Consider the following 16,468-nt stretch of genomic DNA (forward strand, 5'->3'; position numbering starts at 1 on the left):
TCTATTTTATTTCTCCTTCAGATGCAGGATCATCAAGCATGATATTCATTTACCAGATTTTTGTCTTTGGGTTTCCATCTTTTCTCTTCTTTGTTCTACTGATATCTACATCTGTAAGATCTGCTTTCTTTTTTCAAGTGAATTTTAGCTTTTAGGGCTTATGTACCTTGGAGTCATTGAGTTTCAAACTTGTAGAACCTCATTGCTCATTAGATTGGCTTTGAGGAGTCCTCCAAAATGCTATTATTGCTAGTGACAAAACTGGAGATTTGAACAGAATTCACCTTCGTCTTTCTTTATTTTACTTTTAAAAACAAAAATTGTATACTTTTCAGGTGTACAATGTGATAATTTGATATACACCTATATAGTGAAATGATTATACTCAAGCTAACTAACATATCTTCACATAGTTACCTTTTTTTTTTTTTTTTGGTGGTAAGACCACTTGAAATGTACTCTCATAGCAAATTTCCGGTATTCAGTACAGTATCATTAACTTAGTTATCGTGTACATTAGATCTCTTACTCATCCTGACGTAACTGCAACTTCGTAGCCTTTGCCCAACATCTCATTTCCCCCACCCCAATACTGGTAATTGCCTTCTCCTCTGCTTCTGTGTGTTCTGCCTTTTTAGATTCCACATATAAGTGAGATCATGAAGTTTTTTTCTTTCTGTTCTTAATGTCCTTCAGGTTCAACATTTGTTATATTTCTCATATGCAATGTGATATGTCCATGTTTTCATATTACCATTTTAGAAATACTTTACCTAAATTGCCAGGTTGTAGATTGGATAGTTTGAAATAAGATTCAGATTTGGTTAATATTTTTTAGTGCTTTTTTGTTTCAGGCAATATCATAGGTTCTGATATTGTCCCATCCCCATTTTATATAAGCAAAATGGACCCTTAGTGAGTTTAAAAGCTTGTGTAAAATTTCTCAACTAGTAAGTGAGAGAGCCAGTGTTCAAACCTAGGTTTTCTAATTTCATGTGTGTGTGCCATTTTTTTTTTTTTTAAACTGTTTTCTTCAGCTGTGCTTCATAGGTCCACAGATTGCTGCAAGGTGATCACTTGTACCTTCTAGTTCCAACTAGGGTAACTCTTAAATTTAATCTCATGTATTGGCATTGAAAATTAATTTTCTGTATATTAAACTGCTTTTGCTATCAAAAGGTGAAGAAAAGAAGTGTGAAAGTAAGGATTCAAGTATGTGAAGGAATTAGTCTTACTGAAAAAGCTAACTTTGTCTTGGTGAACATATGCATGCCGTTGTTATACAAATGTTCCAAGACTGTTCCCCTCCTCCTACCTGCTTTATTCACTCACTCTGCCATATGGAAGATTGTGCATTGCCGGATGGATTGTGATTTGGACTTTCATTATTCCTAATTGGGAGGCTGGGGAGAGGATAGACTCAGAAAAATTTTCAAGTAATTTGAAAGTGTGTCCTGAATAGTCGTGCAATGTGTGAGGGAAGTAGGAAGGGTGAAAAAAGATGATTTTAAGGAGAGTCATGGACTCCATGATGTTTAAGGAAAGTATGGAAAAAACTTGAGCCATTTTGAATTTTTTTTTTTCCTATGAAGACTGGGAAACTTGTGGGATGTTCTTTTAATAGGATTTAAGCCGGTGAGATATCTTCACATTTTTTCACTTTGTTTTCTCAAGTTTAGTGTTTTTGTAAAGATCGCCATGGTTACACCATGGAGAACAGATGAGAAAGAGGCTAGATTGAATGCAAGTGGACCAGTTAGGAGGCTATTGTAATAGCCAGGTTGGGCGATGATAGTTGATTGACTGGGATTAAAGTGTTGGAAACAGAGGAAACAAATTTCTGATGTGTACATTTTTTTTTTTAAGAGAGGTATAATTGACATATAACAATATACTCGTTTCAGGTATACAGCATAATGATTCGATGTTTGTCTATATTGTGAAGTGATCACCACAGTAAGTCTAGTTAACATCTGTCCCATACATAATTATAAAATTTATTTTTCTTTTGATGGACTTTCAAAATTTACTCAGCAACTTTCAAATATATGATACAGTATTATTAAACTGTAGTTGCCATGTTATACATTATATCCCGATGACTTATCTATGAGCTTGTTTTTGTCATTTGCTTTTTAGTATTTGTCTTTCTCTTTCTGACTTTTTTCACTTAGTATAATGCCCTCAGGGCCTATTCATGGTGTCACAAATGGCAAGATTTCATTCCTTTTTTTATGACTGGATAGTATTCCATTGTATATCTATATACTACAGCTGCTTTATCCATTCATCCATAGATGGACACTTAGGTTGTTTCCATATCTTGGCTATTGTAAATAATGGTGCACTGAACATGGGGGTGCATATATCTTTTTGAATTAGTGATCTTATTTTCTTCAGATAAATACCCAGAAATAGGTATCTAACAGAGCCATAAAAATTTTGAGTTTCTCCCATCCACAGAGTGAACTGGTATACCCAGATTTGTCTGGTCCTCAGTTCCTATTGGGGACTTGGCAGATTTGACCCCACTGCTGGTTATCTTTCTCTTTACAGCATCCGAGGTTGGGGCATAGGGAGGGGTTGGGAGAGAGCACCTGTGTACCAGTAAACAAGGTGCATTTTATTTTGAGCAGTACTGTAGCTGCAAGCTGATCAGCCAATTAAACCGATGTTGCTTTTGGTTCATCCAAAGCCCTATATTTTGCAGCACAGTCGTCATTAACTGACACCATCCATTTCTGCTCGGGAACACCTTGATTCAGCAGCCGCAGCCACACTGCTTTCTGGCACGGGCCATGGGTTTGTATCTTTTGGTTGACTTGGGCTTGATCTACGCAGCGGCATCATTTTTAGGAGTCCACCTAATTTGGGCCATTTGCGGCTCCATTGTCAAGATAATATCTCTTAAAGTCTTGCTGGATTTTGACATAAGGATTAGGGATGATTTCTAAGGCTGGTAGGGCTGGCAGCAAGAATTCATGTCATTTCTTTAGATGATCTTCTCTTTCTCCAGTGAATCACCTATATCATCATCTTCAACTCAATTCTGTAAGTAAGAGCCCTAAGAGTAGTCAGTACCCGAGGGAGTTGTCTCAGGAAAGTTCCCCCAAGGGGGCCAAGCTCACTTAGAGCAGACTTGACCTGCTGCCAGAAAATACTGAGGCCTTTTACTCACACAGTGGATTGAATGTTGAGAAAATAGACTGCGGGAGGGGCTGAGCAATAGGATAGCCTTCTGTTGCCATTCTTCTTTAACAAACATTATGTGCCCTGCCTCAAAGTTCTCCTTGCAAACTAGCCTAAGTTCTAAAAGATTCTCTTGGTTCTCATCACAGTTTCAGTTTTCCTCCTGACACATTGCTCTGTAGGGGACGGAATCTTACTTGCTCCCTCCTCCATCCACCAGATAAATCTTAGTACTAGCTGTTCAGAGGGCACACCTGCTGAGGCTGATCGTCTGCTTGTTGGAGAGTTGACAGTATGCGGAGTCACTCAGGCTGCTGTCTTTGAGCATGCTACTTCCTGGTGCTCAGCCTGAACGACCTCCTCATTTCAGTCTCATCAACAGCTAATAAATTTGAGGACCATTCATTGCCTGGTTGACCTACAGTTCCCATGGTCTTCTCTCAGTTCCTGTTAACCAGCCTCTCATTCCACTTCTAGAAAGCTTTGTCTTTGTCAGCATTCCATCCTCATTGCCAAAACTGTCAAAAATTGCAAAGGGTTTGAGATTTTACCCTTCACGCAAGCTAACCAGTTAGCATGCCACAATATCATGGATCCTGTTAGAAGACATGAGACAGTCGAAAGATGTCATTACTCATGGTAGTAGCAGTAGCAAGAGTGTCAGCATTTGTGCCAGATAACCAGCCCCAGTTTCCATAGGTTTATTCCAAGAGAGCCAAGTGATGATGCCTACACAGAGAATGGGGTGGGTGCATAGAAGAAGGGAATTATCAGCTAAAGGGAACAGATCTTTTATAATGGGCAATAAGCCAACCTTTGCCCTGGAGAGTGACATTATCTTTATTATACTGGACAATACATAAACCTGTATTTTCCTTTCAAAGGAGATACTATATCTTACAAGGCTGTTTACTGTATATATATCCACAACAAACGGAGTCATTATCTTTTCTTGCAAGATTGCAAAAGTGCTAGAGACCCAAGGAAAGTTGGCTCCTCTACCTTGCTTTGGAGCTGGGAGAACATTTTTGATTACAGGTTCCTTCCCAATTTTTAAAATTCTGGTGAAGTAGAATCTTAAGCAAGCATTAATGTTAAACTTTTTTTTTTCTGACATTGTCTTTTTGCCCCACTCCTTGCTGCTTCAGTTCAGTTTCCATCCTTTCTTTTTCTCACCTAGACTACCAGAAGTCCCTCCTAACTGTTCTCACTGCCAGTAGTCTTGTTTTGTCTGTCCTCATCTCCTCTTCCAGAGGAATCTTTTAGAACTGAGATCTGATGATGTCACTCAATTTAAATTTGTTATTGGTTTCCCCTTACTCTTAGGACAGAGTTTAAATTGTTGAGCAGTTGCATAATTATTGCTTGTGTACTAACTGTTATCCAGTTTTTAAATGTTAATAACTAAATAAAAAATTTTGAAGTAAAGGCCAACACTAGGTAGGCCATATGCTGCTAGTTTGTGACCTCTGCTTCTTATCATCTTTCTCTGCATGAAGAAGTGTAAGCCACTCAGAGCAGGACTTCCTTTTCACAAATGCCAAGACTTTAGGAAAGAAAATGGCTTTCCCAAGAATTATTTTAGACTCAAATTCATTAAATTAGTTTGTACTTGTAATTACCTTTAAGATATTTCCTGTTTTGAGCCTTAAGGATAATTACTTAATTTTGAAGGGAAAGACATAATATTCACTAGACAATAGACATGTGTTACAGTCTTATGGTGCAACCTATATATCATCCAGTATATATGAATATTATATGTATTATTTACTGTGCCTGATAATATTTTCTTGCTTTTTTTAAACTTAAAATATAGACTGTGGACATCCATAAAGAGAAAGTGGCCCGAAGGGAGATTGGTATTTTGACAACAAATAAGAATACATCAAGAACTCACAAAATAATAGCACCTGCAAATATGGAGCGTCCTGTAAGGTATATTCGGAAACCTATTGACTATACAGTTCTGGATGATGTGGGCCATGGTGTCAAGGTAAGCATTTCTGTATTATATTAACTTGAAATAATTTATCCAATAAATACTTTGGAGAGGAAAATAGTGATAAAGATAATTTTCTTGAATTAATAGATGTTTTTAGCTATTAACAAGCACTACAATTTTCACAAAATATTTAATATTAGTTATGTTTTATGCTAACCTTGGGCAGAATTTTACCTGTGGAATGGACTGTATTCAAGAAGATTTTAAGACTTGAAAGGGCTGTTTATTAATTAAGCCATTTGAATTCAGGACTAATATTATCAATTTGTGTTGTGAATACCATGTCTTGCTTTCACTACCGAATGAATACTTACAAATAAAAAATTTATATGCTTTCCAGAATTGGCTTAGAAAAAAATCTGTAAAACTTTATTCCTAAATATATGTATACATTAGTGCATTTATGTGGATATAGATGTAATTTCAGAACATAGGAAAAATAAAAAAATTTATGTGATTTTGTTTTGTTCACCATCCCTGACTCCTCCACTCCTCACTGTAACAGGCTTTTAGGAAAGAAATTATTTGTTGCCCATGTCCGTTTCCTAGCATAGCAGAATTAGCTGCTCCGGAAGGATACCTGTAGCCTGTCAAGTTTTTAGGTATTCATGGGTCATTTTGCAGGCACCTGGAGTGACTTGAATTCTTAGCCATCTTTGTTCAGGGTGAACTATTCCTTTGAAATTTGATAGTCTCTTTCCTAGAGGACCATTATTTGATTTTGTTCTTCATTTTTAGAATATTTATAATACTTTTTTAGGGGTCACCTAGAATATTAATGGTTGATCAGACTGGGGCTATTGCTGGATCTGTTGCATTCTGAATTATCTGGGGTTCCTGATCAGGAGGGGAGTATAGCTGACAAAATTGGTCTGTATTCTGCCCTTCTTCGAGACTGTTAGAATCTCCCTTTTGCTCCTTTGCTTTCATGCTTGGAAGTTATATGTAATGTTGGGACACTGCAGATGTAGAGGAGGCAGCTTGTTTGTTTCTTGTATTTGTACCCAAGGATGTGACTAGGGTCGTATAAGAGCTTAAATTCAATTCTAATATCAGATATTTTAGACTAGATTGATATGGGATTTGGATTTTGAGAGTCTGAAAGAACTTCTTTTGTATTACATGCCTTTAATTAAAAATACGCATTCATTCACTTTCTTTTTTACCTCATCTTGATTTTTCTTCCTATTAAGCAATATATATTCATAAAAAAATTCTTTTACCACCTTAGAAGTGAATATCCTATGTCATCCCTCCACTAAATTGTGTTTAAGTTTAATGCATAATACTTAGCAGGGTTTAAGATGAAACCACATTTTACAAGGACATTTTAGTGAGAATATTTAACTGTTTCATCTTATATGTGTAAATGGAAAGTATAAACACATCATAATACATATATACTGAAAATATTCAGATGTGAATTTTGGCAATCTACTTTTCGTAATATAGATATTTTAGACACAGGGTTTTTGAGGGGAAAAAAAACTAAGAATTGAGGCAAAATATACATAACAAAAAATTTGCTATTTAAGCATTTTAAGTTACAGTCCTGTGACATTAAGTACTTTCTCATTGTTACACAGGGTATTTTAAAATATATTTTTGACTGGGGGTAGGAGGATGGGTGTTCTGTGAGAACATTATATCTTAGAAGCTGTAGCATATTTGTCCATATTTCGTTTCTGAGTTATAAAAAAAACACAATTATTTTTACCTTACTAGTCTCATTGCTGCTTTGTTTCTCTAGTTTTCCGATTTTTCCATAAGATTATTGCTGGCTTAATTAAAAATTTCTAGTATACCTTATCTTCAAGGATAATGATGTTATTAAAGTTTAATTTCTAAATCCAGGTAAGAAAGGTAGCAGCTAGGTAGAATTCCAGACATTGTTTCCAGGTAAAAATGAGCAATATCATTCTAAACAACATTAAAGAATACCAAAATTCTGGCAGTTTCTAGAAATTATAATGTATCTAGGACAAAGTGCATTCCTCCACTAGAATGCTTTTTCTTAATGTTGCCTTTATGATCACCTGAAAAACGATGGCTACATATTTAGAACAGAATGTTTTGGAAAGAACTTGAAAGCTCAAAATCTATAAAAAGTTAGATTCTACAACCTGACAATACTTTTTCTAAAGTGGCATAGTACAGGTAATGATGCTTTAGGACTGTATACATTATTTTATATTCATTTGTACATGTGTTCATATTTTATATGTATGTATTATTTTATATATAGACTAGTCATGTTTCATAGAAGTAGCCTTTAAGATCAGAGCAGCTTTTCTTTAGTTTTGAGTTTTGACTGACCTAGTTCAGAAGAAAACTTAGAACTAAACCTATAGCTTCCTGCTAGTGTTGGCCTGGTCAGATTTGGATTCATAAATTATAAACAAGAGTTTCCAGACCCTGTTTATTTATTCCTTAGTTAGAATCTGGCTAAGCCATTACTGTGCAGAGTGATTTTGTTTTTAAACATTGAGGTGTTAGGTCCTTTTCCGAATTTAAAAACAACCTGTTGTTTTGAATTCCAACACTTACAGTTTATCACTTTTTGAAAATACTAAACCGTTCAAATAATGAATACTCGTACCTGGGCATTTATAATCCAGTAAAGTATTAAGTCTTGTACAATGATGTATTAAAGTAGCCTTATATTTCATATATTAAAGTTTGCTTGTTTATAATTATGATCAATTGGATAAAATACTGATCTAACAAGTTATTGGAACTGCATGAGATTGGCATGATTAAGTGGTGGTTTCTTTTTTGGAATAGTCTTTTAAAAATATGTGATACACATGAATATTTCTCTGCTGCTTAATAGATACATTTTTATTTACAAGATATTTAAAATAATGGCTGGGTAAAGTCAGTAAACAGGAATGGAATAACTGTAAATGTAAACCTGTCCTATCAGATATAACTTATTTAGAATTAATTTCTACTTTTTCCCCCCTTTTTTTTGCCAACGTAAAGTGGCTAAAAGCCAAGGTAAGAGATATTACTTATCATTTGATCCACAGTATTACCTCTATATTGATAGAGGCTGCAGAGCCACTAAAATTTGAAAACTCTTCCTATGTCTGTCTGCTTTTTCCCCATAGGATATATGTAGATTAAATATACTTAAACTCAGTTCAAATCAGCAACATTTAGCTTGGATGTGTTAATATATCAAAGATATATTGACATCTGCATTTATATAGGAACATTAATTTTGCTAACATTTATTGCTTTGCTCATTTTTTGATAGTTGCCTTGCTTTTATTGACTTACAATTAGGAGGTTTCCCAGACATCATATATGACTTTGTTACTGAATTGTTAGGATAAAAATTAGTTTTCAGATAACTATTTTAACAAATTGACATTGAGATCTGCAGTTTATATTATATTTATGTAAGCATTTCAAAAATTTTGGGAAACCCAGTATTTGAATGCAAATGTTTGATCTCAGTTGACATGTTTAACAATAAAAAAATATAGAAAATGTAATAATTTTACCTGTATTTTGCCATAAATTGGTATGGATAGCACAAAATAATAAGAAAAGCCAAGTGCAAGTGGTTTCTTGACTTTTTAAAATATAGTACCAAAGTCTGTTGTTAAAACTGTCTGGGAATCCTTCACATTCTGGTATTAAAAAAAAATAATACATGGTATCAAAACACTAAGAGAACAATTTGATATAAAAATAAAAGCTCTTTTTTCCTACATTTTAGCATGGAAATAACCAGCCTGCAAGAACTGGCACACTGTCGAGAACAAATCCTCCTACTCAGAAACCACCAAGTCCTCCTATGTCAGGCCGGGGAACATTGGGGTAAGAATTCAACTATATTTTACAAGAAAATTCATAATTTTAAGGAAAAGATGTTTATGTGATTTAAATGTATAAATCCTTGCTGTGTGACCTTCTCTATGTGACACTACCCTTTACACACTCATTTTGGTTCTTACTTCCTTGAACAGAATCCAAAATGAATCTGCTTGTTTTATAATCTATATTATAATATTCTCTGTATTTCGTACATGTGTAAATGAGCATTATTTATTTTTTATCTTTTAATTCCTTTTTTTTTTAAAAAAACCCACAAATTTGACAAGTTCATTTCAAATGAAATGACCAAAGGATTCCGGATGGTGCTTTTCACATGTATTTACAGTATTTATATTACAGTACTTTGAATAAGTGGTCTATTTTGTGTAGTTCGGCTCGGTAACCTGCAGCTCTTGTCTCCTCTACTGCTTGCCACCTGGGACTTAGGGGCTCTTTACCTGAAGTACTTCTAACTGTGCTTCTGCTGGTAATCTTGGGGCCCTTCACATTTGAGTAGCTTTTGGGAAGGCCAGTTGGAGAAGTAGAAAAGATAACAGTTGGTGGCTTCTTTCTTCTCAATTCTCAATGCAATAAAAATATTGAATAATGGGTGAGACGTTCTGAAAGATTGTTCACCTTAGAATTGGAAATAGTACGTTAGAGTTTTTAGTGGAGGACTAGGAAATCATTGTTTTATAGTAATAAGAATCAACAATCAACTTTACTGAATCTTGGTTTTTACTTTCATTCTGTAAATTCCTTGCCCTTGAAAAAAACACATAAAATTATTCAATAGAAAAGTTAAAATCATTTATTGAAAAAGTAATGGCATTACGCTTAGGATCAGAATGTACTTGTCCATATCTTTCCACATTGAGGTAGGAATAATTGCAGAGGAGATATTTAGCTTCCATAATGTACAAGGACAATGGCTTGTGGGTAACTGGAAATAACGCCTATTTCTAAAGTTTGGTATTATTAGGCATTTAAAAAGTTGTAAACAGTATTTTTTAAAAATAAGGGTAGAACTTTTAAATTACCCTTTCTTTTGGTTTTCCTAAGACAAGTTAACATTTTAGTTTTTGCATGAAGCAACAAAAGTTATATACTACAATTAAGAATTTTGTAAAAACATTTTATTAAAATTTTTCAAAACTCATGTTATACTTCATTACAAAGGGGCAATCACAGATTGGGGAGAAAATACCATTTTATCTTAAGTGTTCATTGTTCTTTTCTCTAATGCTTCTTTAGACGGAATACTCCTTACAAAACCCTGGAACCTGTTAAACCCCCCACAGTTCCTAATGACTACATGACAAGTCCTGCTAGGCTTGGAAGTCAGCATAGCCCAGGCAGGACAGCATCTTTAAATCAGAGACCAAGGACACACAGGTAATCAGTCCTTTAGGTTGAGCCTTTGGACATGTGAATGTAAAGGTTATTGACTGGTCACAAATTCTATAAAGTTGTTGAGTAAGGTACTGCTCTAATGCTAATATTGAATGTAACATTGAGGGTAATAATATTGTATATGTTCCTGAAAATTTTTGTCATAACTCTTTTTTAGATTTTTAAATATATATTTATTCTATTAGCAGATTGCTACTATATCTTCCTTTTGACAGAGGTACAGATGGATATCTGGAATAAGGCTAAAGAGTATTTTTTGGAATGGTCTTTTTTAAAAGATCAAAGCAGCTACTCTTATTGTTTTGGATAAGAGGTTAAATATCAGAAATTATATAGCATGATTTAAATTTTTAAGAGGTTGGAGGAAAGAAAACTTAGCTTAGAACTGAGCAGGAATTTATTGAGAGTTGATATACTCCAGAATATGTTATATAAATTGGTTAATAAAAAAATACAACAAATCAACTACCCAGTGGATTTTTAAAAATTTGGTTATGGAGCACAACCTTCATTTAGAAAAGTATACACTTTATTAAGTATACAACTTAATGGATTAATACAATTAGAACATACTCATGTAACCATCACCCATGTCTGAAAATGGGATATTACTAGCAACCCAGAAGTCCCCCCTCAGGCCCCTACCCACTTATTGCCTCTACCTTCTTTCCCCCAAAAGTAGCCATTCCATTTTGAGGCACTTTTATAAAGCCAGACAAATATCGCTCTTAGATACAATGTAATTGGGATTCATTGTTTTTGCTACTCTTAGTAAATACTTTCTTATAATGATATCTGTAGTTGAGTGAGGACAAGTTTGTTACTGAATTATTTTATCAAAGGTTGGTTTTTCTCTGTAGTTTTTATACAACTAGTTATTAAGAGTTACTTCATTAGATATTAGGGACATACCAATAAATGGAGGTCCCCCCCCCCCCAGAAGCTCATTCTGTTAAAACAGAGATCAACAAACTTTTTTATAAAGGGCCAGATTGTTAATATTTTAGGATTTGTGGGCCATATGGTCTCTGTTGCAGTTACTCAGCTCCCCACTGTAGCACAAATGCAGCTATGGACAACACGTAAATGATCGAGCGAGGCTGTGTTCCAATAATATTTTATATATAGTACTGCAGTTTGACTTTCATATAATTTTAGTGTGTCATAAATTATACCTCTTTTGATTTTTTCCAACTATTTAAAAATATAAAAAATGTTCTTAGCTCACAGGTTGTAAAAAATTGGATCATGAGTCAGATTTGGCTCATGAGCTATAATTTGCCAAAATAAAAAGAAAGGCACATAAGCCAATAATTGTAGAAGAGGATAATAAATGCAAAAATATTCATAACATCTATGATGCATTGCTGGCACAAAGCAGAGTATTGATCACCTGGCTTGAGGAAATTAAGGGAGGCCTTCACATTAAAGCTGTTTTTGTTATATAAACATCTTTCTCTTCCTTTTTCTTTCATAAACAAGTGATAATGTAATTATAGAATGATCACATTGGAGAAAAGAAGTAAAAATTTAATCTAGGCAGTGCAAGTCTGTGCCCTGTTAAGTTTCTGGGTCAGTGATGTTGATTTTAAAACAAAGTGTGGAATCTGAGTCAACACATGCACATATGTACATTTTCATATGTGCGTGTGCATACACACATTACTAAAAACAAGTATTTAGAGTGAGTGAGGTCATATACCTAAAGTGGCACTAAGTCCATAGGAATTAGAATAAGAGGGAATTGTTTTAGAGTTTGACAGTAAAAGCTTATCTAGAATGCCTCGCACTGCTTCACTACTGTCTTTTTTTGTTGTTTCACTCATTTTCCAGAAAATTTCCTGTTTTATCACCATTCCTTGAGATGAGTGGAGGTTTTCATACTAATTCCAGGCTAAAACTGGTTAACCTTTTATTAATTTCTGTATCATCTTGTACATTTTCTCTTGTGGCATGCTTCACACTGTTTTTTAATGTCTCCTTTCCCATTCTCAGCTCTGAGCTCCATGACAACATGGTTCATGTCTGTTTTTATATCACTGCTGTTCATAGTAGATTTTAAATAAACCGTTGTTGACTCATTGCACTATAAAACTTTATTGGTCACCCATTTCTCAATAGGATGATCTCTTCTGATAGTTCTGAGTACTGTTATGATTCAGTCTATTTTCAAAAGATTGAGAAATGAAGTGATTCTTGTGTTTCACTCTAAGTATTAGAGTTAAAATTGACATTGAACAGTTTTTAAAATTTATATATACACATATATATCATAAAGGGCTGTAGTAAATGGCTTTGAGTTGATTATGGTGATTGTTTTGGATAAATCTTTAGAATTACTTTTTCACAATTTTTTCTTCTCTTTGCAGTGGAAGTAGTGGGGGAAGTGGAAGTCGAGAAAACAGTGGAAGCAGCAGTATTGGCATTCCCATTGCCGTGCCTACACCGTCACCACCCACTATTGGACCAGGTATGTTATTTATTAATCTATTTTAATATATGGTAGTATTTATGCTCTTTACACAAGTCTGAAATAATTTAGTTTTATTAGATAAAATTATTTACTAAATTTATGTGATCATTGCTAGACTATAAATGTTAAAACATTTTTTAGGTTATTTTTCACACATTCTTTAGGGTTTTACCAGCTATTTTTCCTCACATATGAAGCATATTAAATAACTTTATTAAATAACTTTTTGGTCACTTTGCTTTAGAAGTACTTTCCAAGGGGACTAGTCAAGAATGATAGTATTTCGAGAGCAAAGCAATATTGTTCATACTCCAACCAAAGGATCAGTGTCTATAATGTGAATTATGTATCAGCGCGTTTTGGCATTGCCTCATAGGCTGGTATTTCAACTCTGGTGTTAGTTTCTTCTGCGACTTTATCATATTTATATATAATATTCAATATATATTTCAGTAAAATACCATGAATATAAAATGGGATTGTAAAAGGAAAAGTTCTTTTACTTTTTAGATTATATAAAAATTTTAAAAATCATTGCAGAGCATTAAATTAGTCCCTTGATTTCTAGTAAATGAAATGAAGACTTTGTAGTGTTAAAAATTTACAGTTTAAAAGTAAATATGATAATCAGAACTGTTAGGTAAAAATTATTAGCTTCAAGAATGTTGAAAAAGGAGAAAAGTTACTTACAAAAACAGGCATATTTTATAGTTAATGCAGGTATGAACTCAATGGCCTCTTTACCTAGTAAAATTCTTATTCATTTGAACATGCTTTACATATGGGTGTGTCTCTCTCTTTTTTTTTTCCTTCTTTCCAAAACATTGTACTTTCTTACTGTTTCAGAATGTTTAGTTCTCTTTCTTGCACTCTGACCTGAATTATAAACTATTTTATTAGAAAACATTTCTGTCCCTCCTCCTTCTGGAGCTCCACCAGCACCACCTCTTCCACCACTTCTCCCAGTGAGCACTGTGATAGGTGAGACTGCATAACCATTGGAGTGATTTACCTTACTTTGCGTAATTCATAATAAACTCCTCTGTTAGACTGCTAGCTTTTATAGTTACTAGGTTGTAAGGGGTAATACAAAGGTTAAAGTGTTAAATCTAATTTACACTAATCTTCTGGTGAAAGGCCTCTGAAGTTAAACAGAAAACAAATATAGAATAATAACTTCCTCTGTAATATGGAGTATTTCTGTGCATTGTTTATAACCAATTTAATGTGGTTTATATTTTTTATTTAGATTTTTCTAGGAAAAGTATAGCAGTGATTGTTCAAATTTTTTTTTAAAATTAGTATTGTAATCTTTTTTAAAAAGTGAACCTTGATTTGGAACTCCCTGGTATATACAACAGTCAGAGTACTGGAGTAAAGGCAGGAGCAGAAGGAAGAAAAATGGAAAGGAAAATAATGTGCGGTTTGTGGTGCTTTGAGGCTTTCCTATGGATCACAGTTTGAAAAACTCTGATATAGCCCAGTACTTAGGACATCTGAAGGGCTCAAGAAACCTTTTTTTTCAGTAAAATACTTTTAAATTGTTCCCATGTTGAGAGTGACTAGATTGAGCATAAAGGGAATTCCAAATATAGACTCAATATAAAACCGTTCAGCCTAGAAATACACAATAGCAATAATCTGGGTAGAAATGGATAATGAGATGTTTCAAATAATGAGAGCTGAGTTTCATTATTGTGAAATACAGCCTTCCAGCAACATCTTTTCAAACTTTTCTACTTGTACTCAAAGGAAAAGGAGCAAAAGAAGGTAACAAAAGACCCTAATAATAGAAATTGTTGGCAGACAGTCCATGTGAAAAAAAATTTTCTTCAACCCAATCGATCATCAGAAAAATGAAAATTAAAACCACAGTGAGATACTAATTTTTATCCACCAAATGGGTAAAAATGAAGTCCACTAGTATCAAATGTTGATAAGGAGAGGGGCCGTGTCAGGGAAGTACATTGCTGGTCAGAGTTTATTAGTTGATACACTCACTTTGGAAAGTAACTTATTAACTAGCCAAGTTGAATGGGTTTCTACTTTAGATTTATCAATTTCATTTTAAAATATTTACCCTAGAGTACTGGTTCTCGAATATGTTATGGGATTCCTGAGGGTTGCTAAGATCCTTTCATGCAGTTTCTGAGGTCAGAACTATATTCATAATAAGATTTATTTGCCTTTTTCATTCTCATTCTGGAATTTGCAGAGGCTACATGACGTACGATAAAATTGCTTTGATAGCTAATGGAATTTGTATTTGTGGATTCATGTGTTTTAAAGATATATCACTTTTAATTTCCAATATGGTCATTACCTATTGCTATAACCCACCTCAACAAAAGCTTTTTGAGCTTCTCTAAGTTTAAGGAGTGATCCCTGAGACCGTAAAATTTAAATACCACTTCTTAGAGCGGTGGCTCTTTGAGTGTGACAGTGACACTTCCCCTCCCCTGACCAACAGCATCTTCATTGTGGGGGAACTAGTTAGAAATGTGAACTCCCAGGTTCCACTCTAGATTTACTCAGAAACTCTGAGAACTGTATTGTAATAAACCCTCAAGGTGAAATTCTGATCAGCGGTGAAGTTTGAGAACCTCTGTTGTAGAGGAACTCAGGAACCGTATTTAGGAATGTTCATAGTAGTAGTGTTAGTAATAGCAAAACTCTGGATGCAACCGAAATGTCTAATAATAGAATGGATAAATTGTGGCATGTTTTCATGTAAAGCAATAAAAATGAATGATATATCGATACACTTAACAACATGGATGAATCTTAAAAAATAAAATCGTAGGTAAAAGAGCAAGCCAACAATACATAATCATGTTATAAAAATAGATAAATTTGCAAAATATTTATGTGTATTATTTAAGATTATGATTTTTTTTTTTAAGCTGTATATGGTAAAAAAAAAGAAGAAAAAAACCTGAATGTTTAACACATACCTTTTGGGTTTATGATCCCAAAGGGGGCATATAGGAAGCTTCAGTGATACTGGTAATATTCTATTTCTTGGAGCAGTGTATATATCTTATTTTATTTTTTAAAAATTACGTATACTTATAAATAAGATATATTTTTGTAAATAAGTTATGATCATTACATATAATTACATAATACATATTACTATATAGCCATATGCATATATATATAATTATATGTATAACATAGTTATATGCATCAATACACCTTTTAGTATTATGATTTATTTCATAATAAATGTTAAATTCTAAAATAGGCATAGTTCGGAACTGCTAAATAGTTGGTTTTTGGTTTTAAATCACCAATAAACTTGGATTACATATACTTTTTATATAGGTCAGAGAAATATGAAAGTAATTTTACAGAGATTTTATTAAAAATGGTTACAGGATTACTTTTTAGTTTTCTAGAAAACCTAGCTGTCCAAAATTACTCATGAAAGCTTTTGAATAGAATGTAATTTTTAAAATGTTTCTATTTAGAAAATGAATATGTGGATGATTCAAATAATTAATGACTGCTTATGGCTTGGGAGCTCCAAAGTGTTAAATATTAGCACTTCTTTTAAT

General features: G+C 33.7%; 1 protein-coding gene across 15 annotated transcripts in view; it reads left to right on the forward strand.

Moving 5' to 3' along the window:
- Positions 1-16,468, forward strand: part of ABI1 (abl interactor 1) — an 87,576-nt gene that overhangs the window by 57,778 nt on the left and 13,330 nt on the right. For 4 of the 15 annotated variants that reach the window (XM_016131474.2, XM_016131470.2, XM_036228104.1 and 1 more), the window contains exons 3-7: positions 5,009-5,185; positions 8,180-8,194; positions 8,925-9,025; positions 10,277-10,417; positions 12,805-12,905. In XM_016131474.2, coding sequence (XP_015986960.2) covers positions 5,009-5,185; positions 8,180-8,194; positions 8,925-9,025; positions 10,277-10,417; positions 12,805-12,905 — 535 coding nt within the window. Of the gene's footprint in view, positions 1-5,008; positions 5,186-8,179; positions 8,195-8,924; positions 9,026-10,276; positions 10,418-12,804; positions 12,906-13,808; positions 13,890-16,468 lie in introns of all 15 variants that reach the window. The other 11 variants (XM_016131469.2, XM_016131471.2, XM_036228099.1 and 8 more) reach the window with 6 other exon arrangements.

The sequence above is a fragment of the Rousettus aegyptiacus genome, unplaced genomic scaffold (genome assembly GCF_014176215.1).
Source record: "Rousettus aegyptiacus isolate mRouAeg1 unplaced genomic scaffold, mRouAeg1.p scaffold_m13_p_10, whole genome shotgun sequence".
In the NCBI taxonomy this organism is placed as follows: Eukaryota; Metazoa; Chordata; class Mammalia; order Chiroptera; family Pteropodidae; genus Rousettus; species Rousettus aegyptiacus.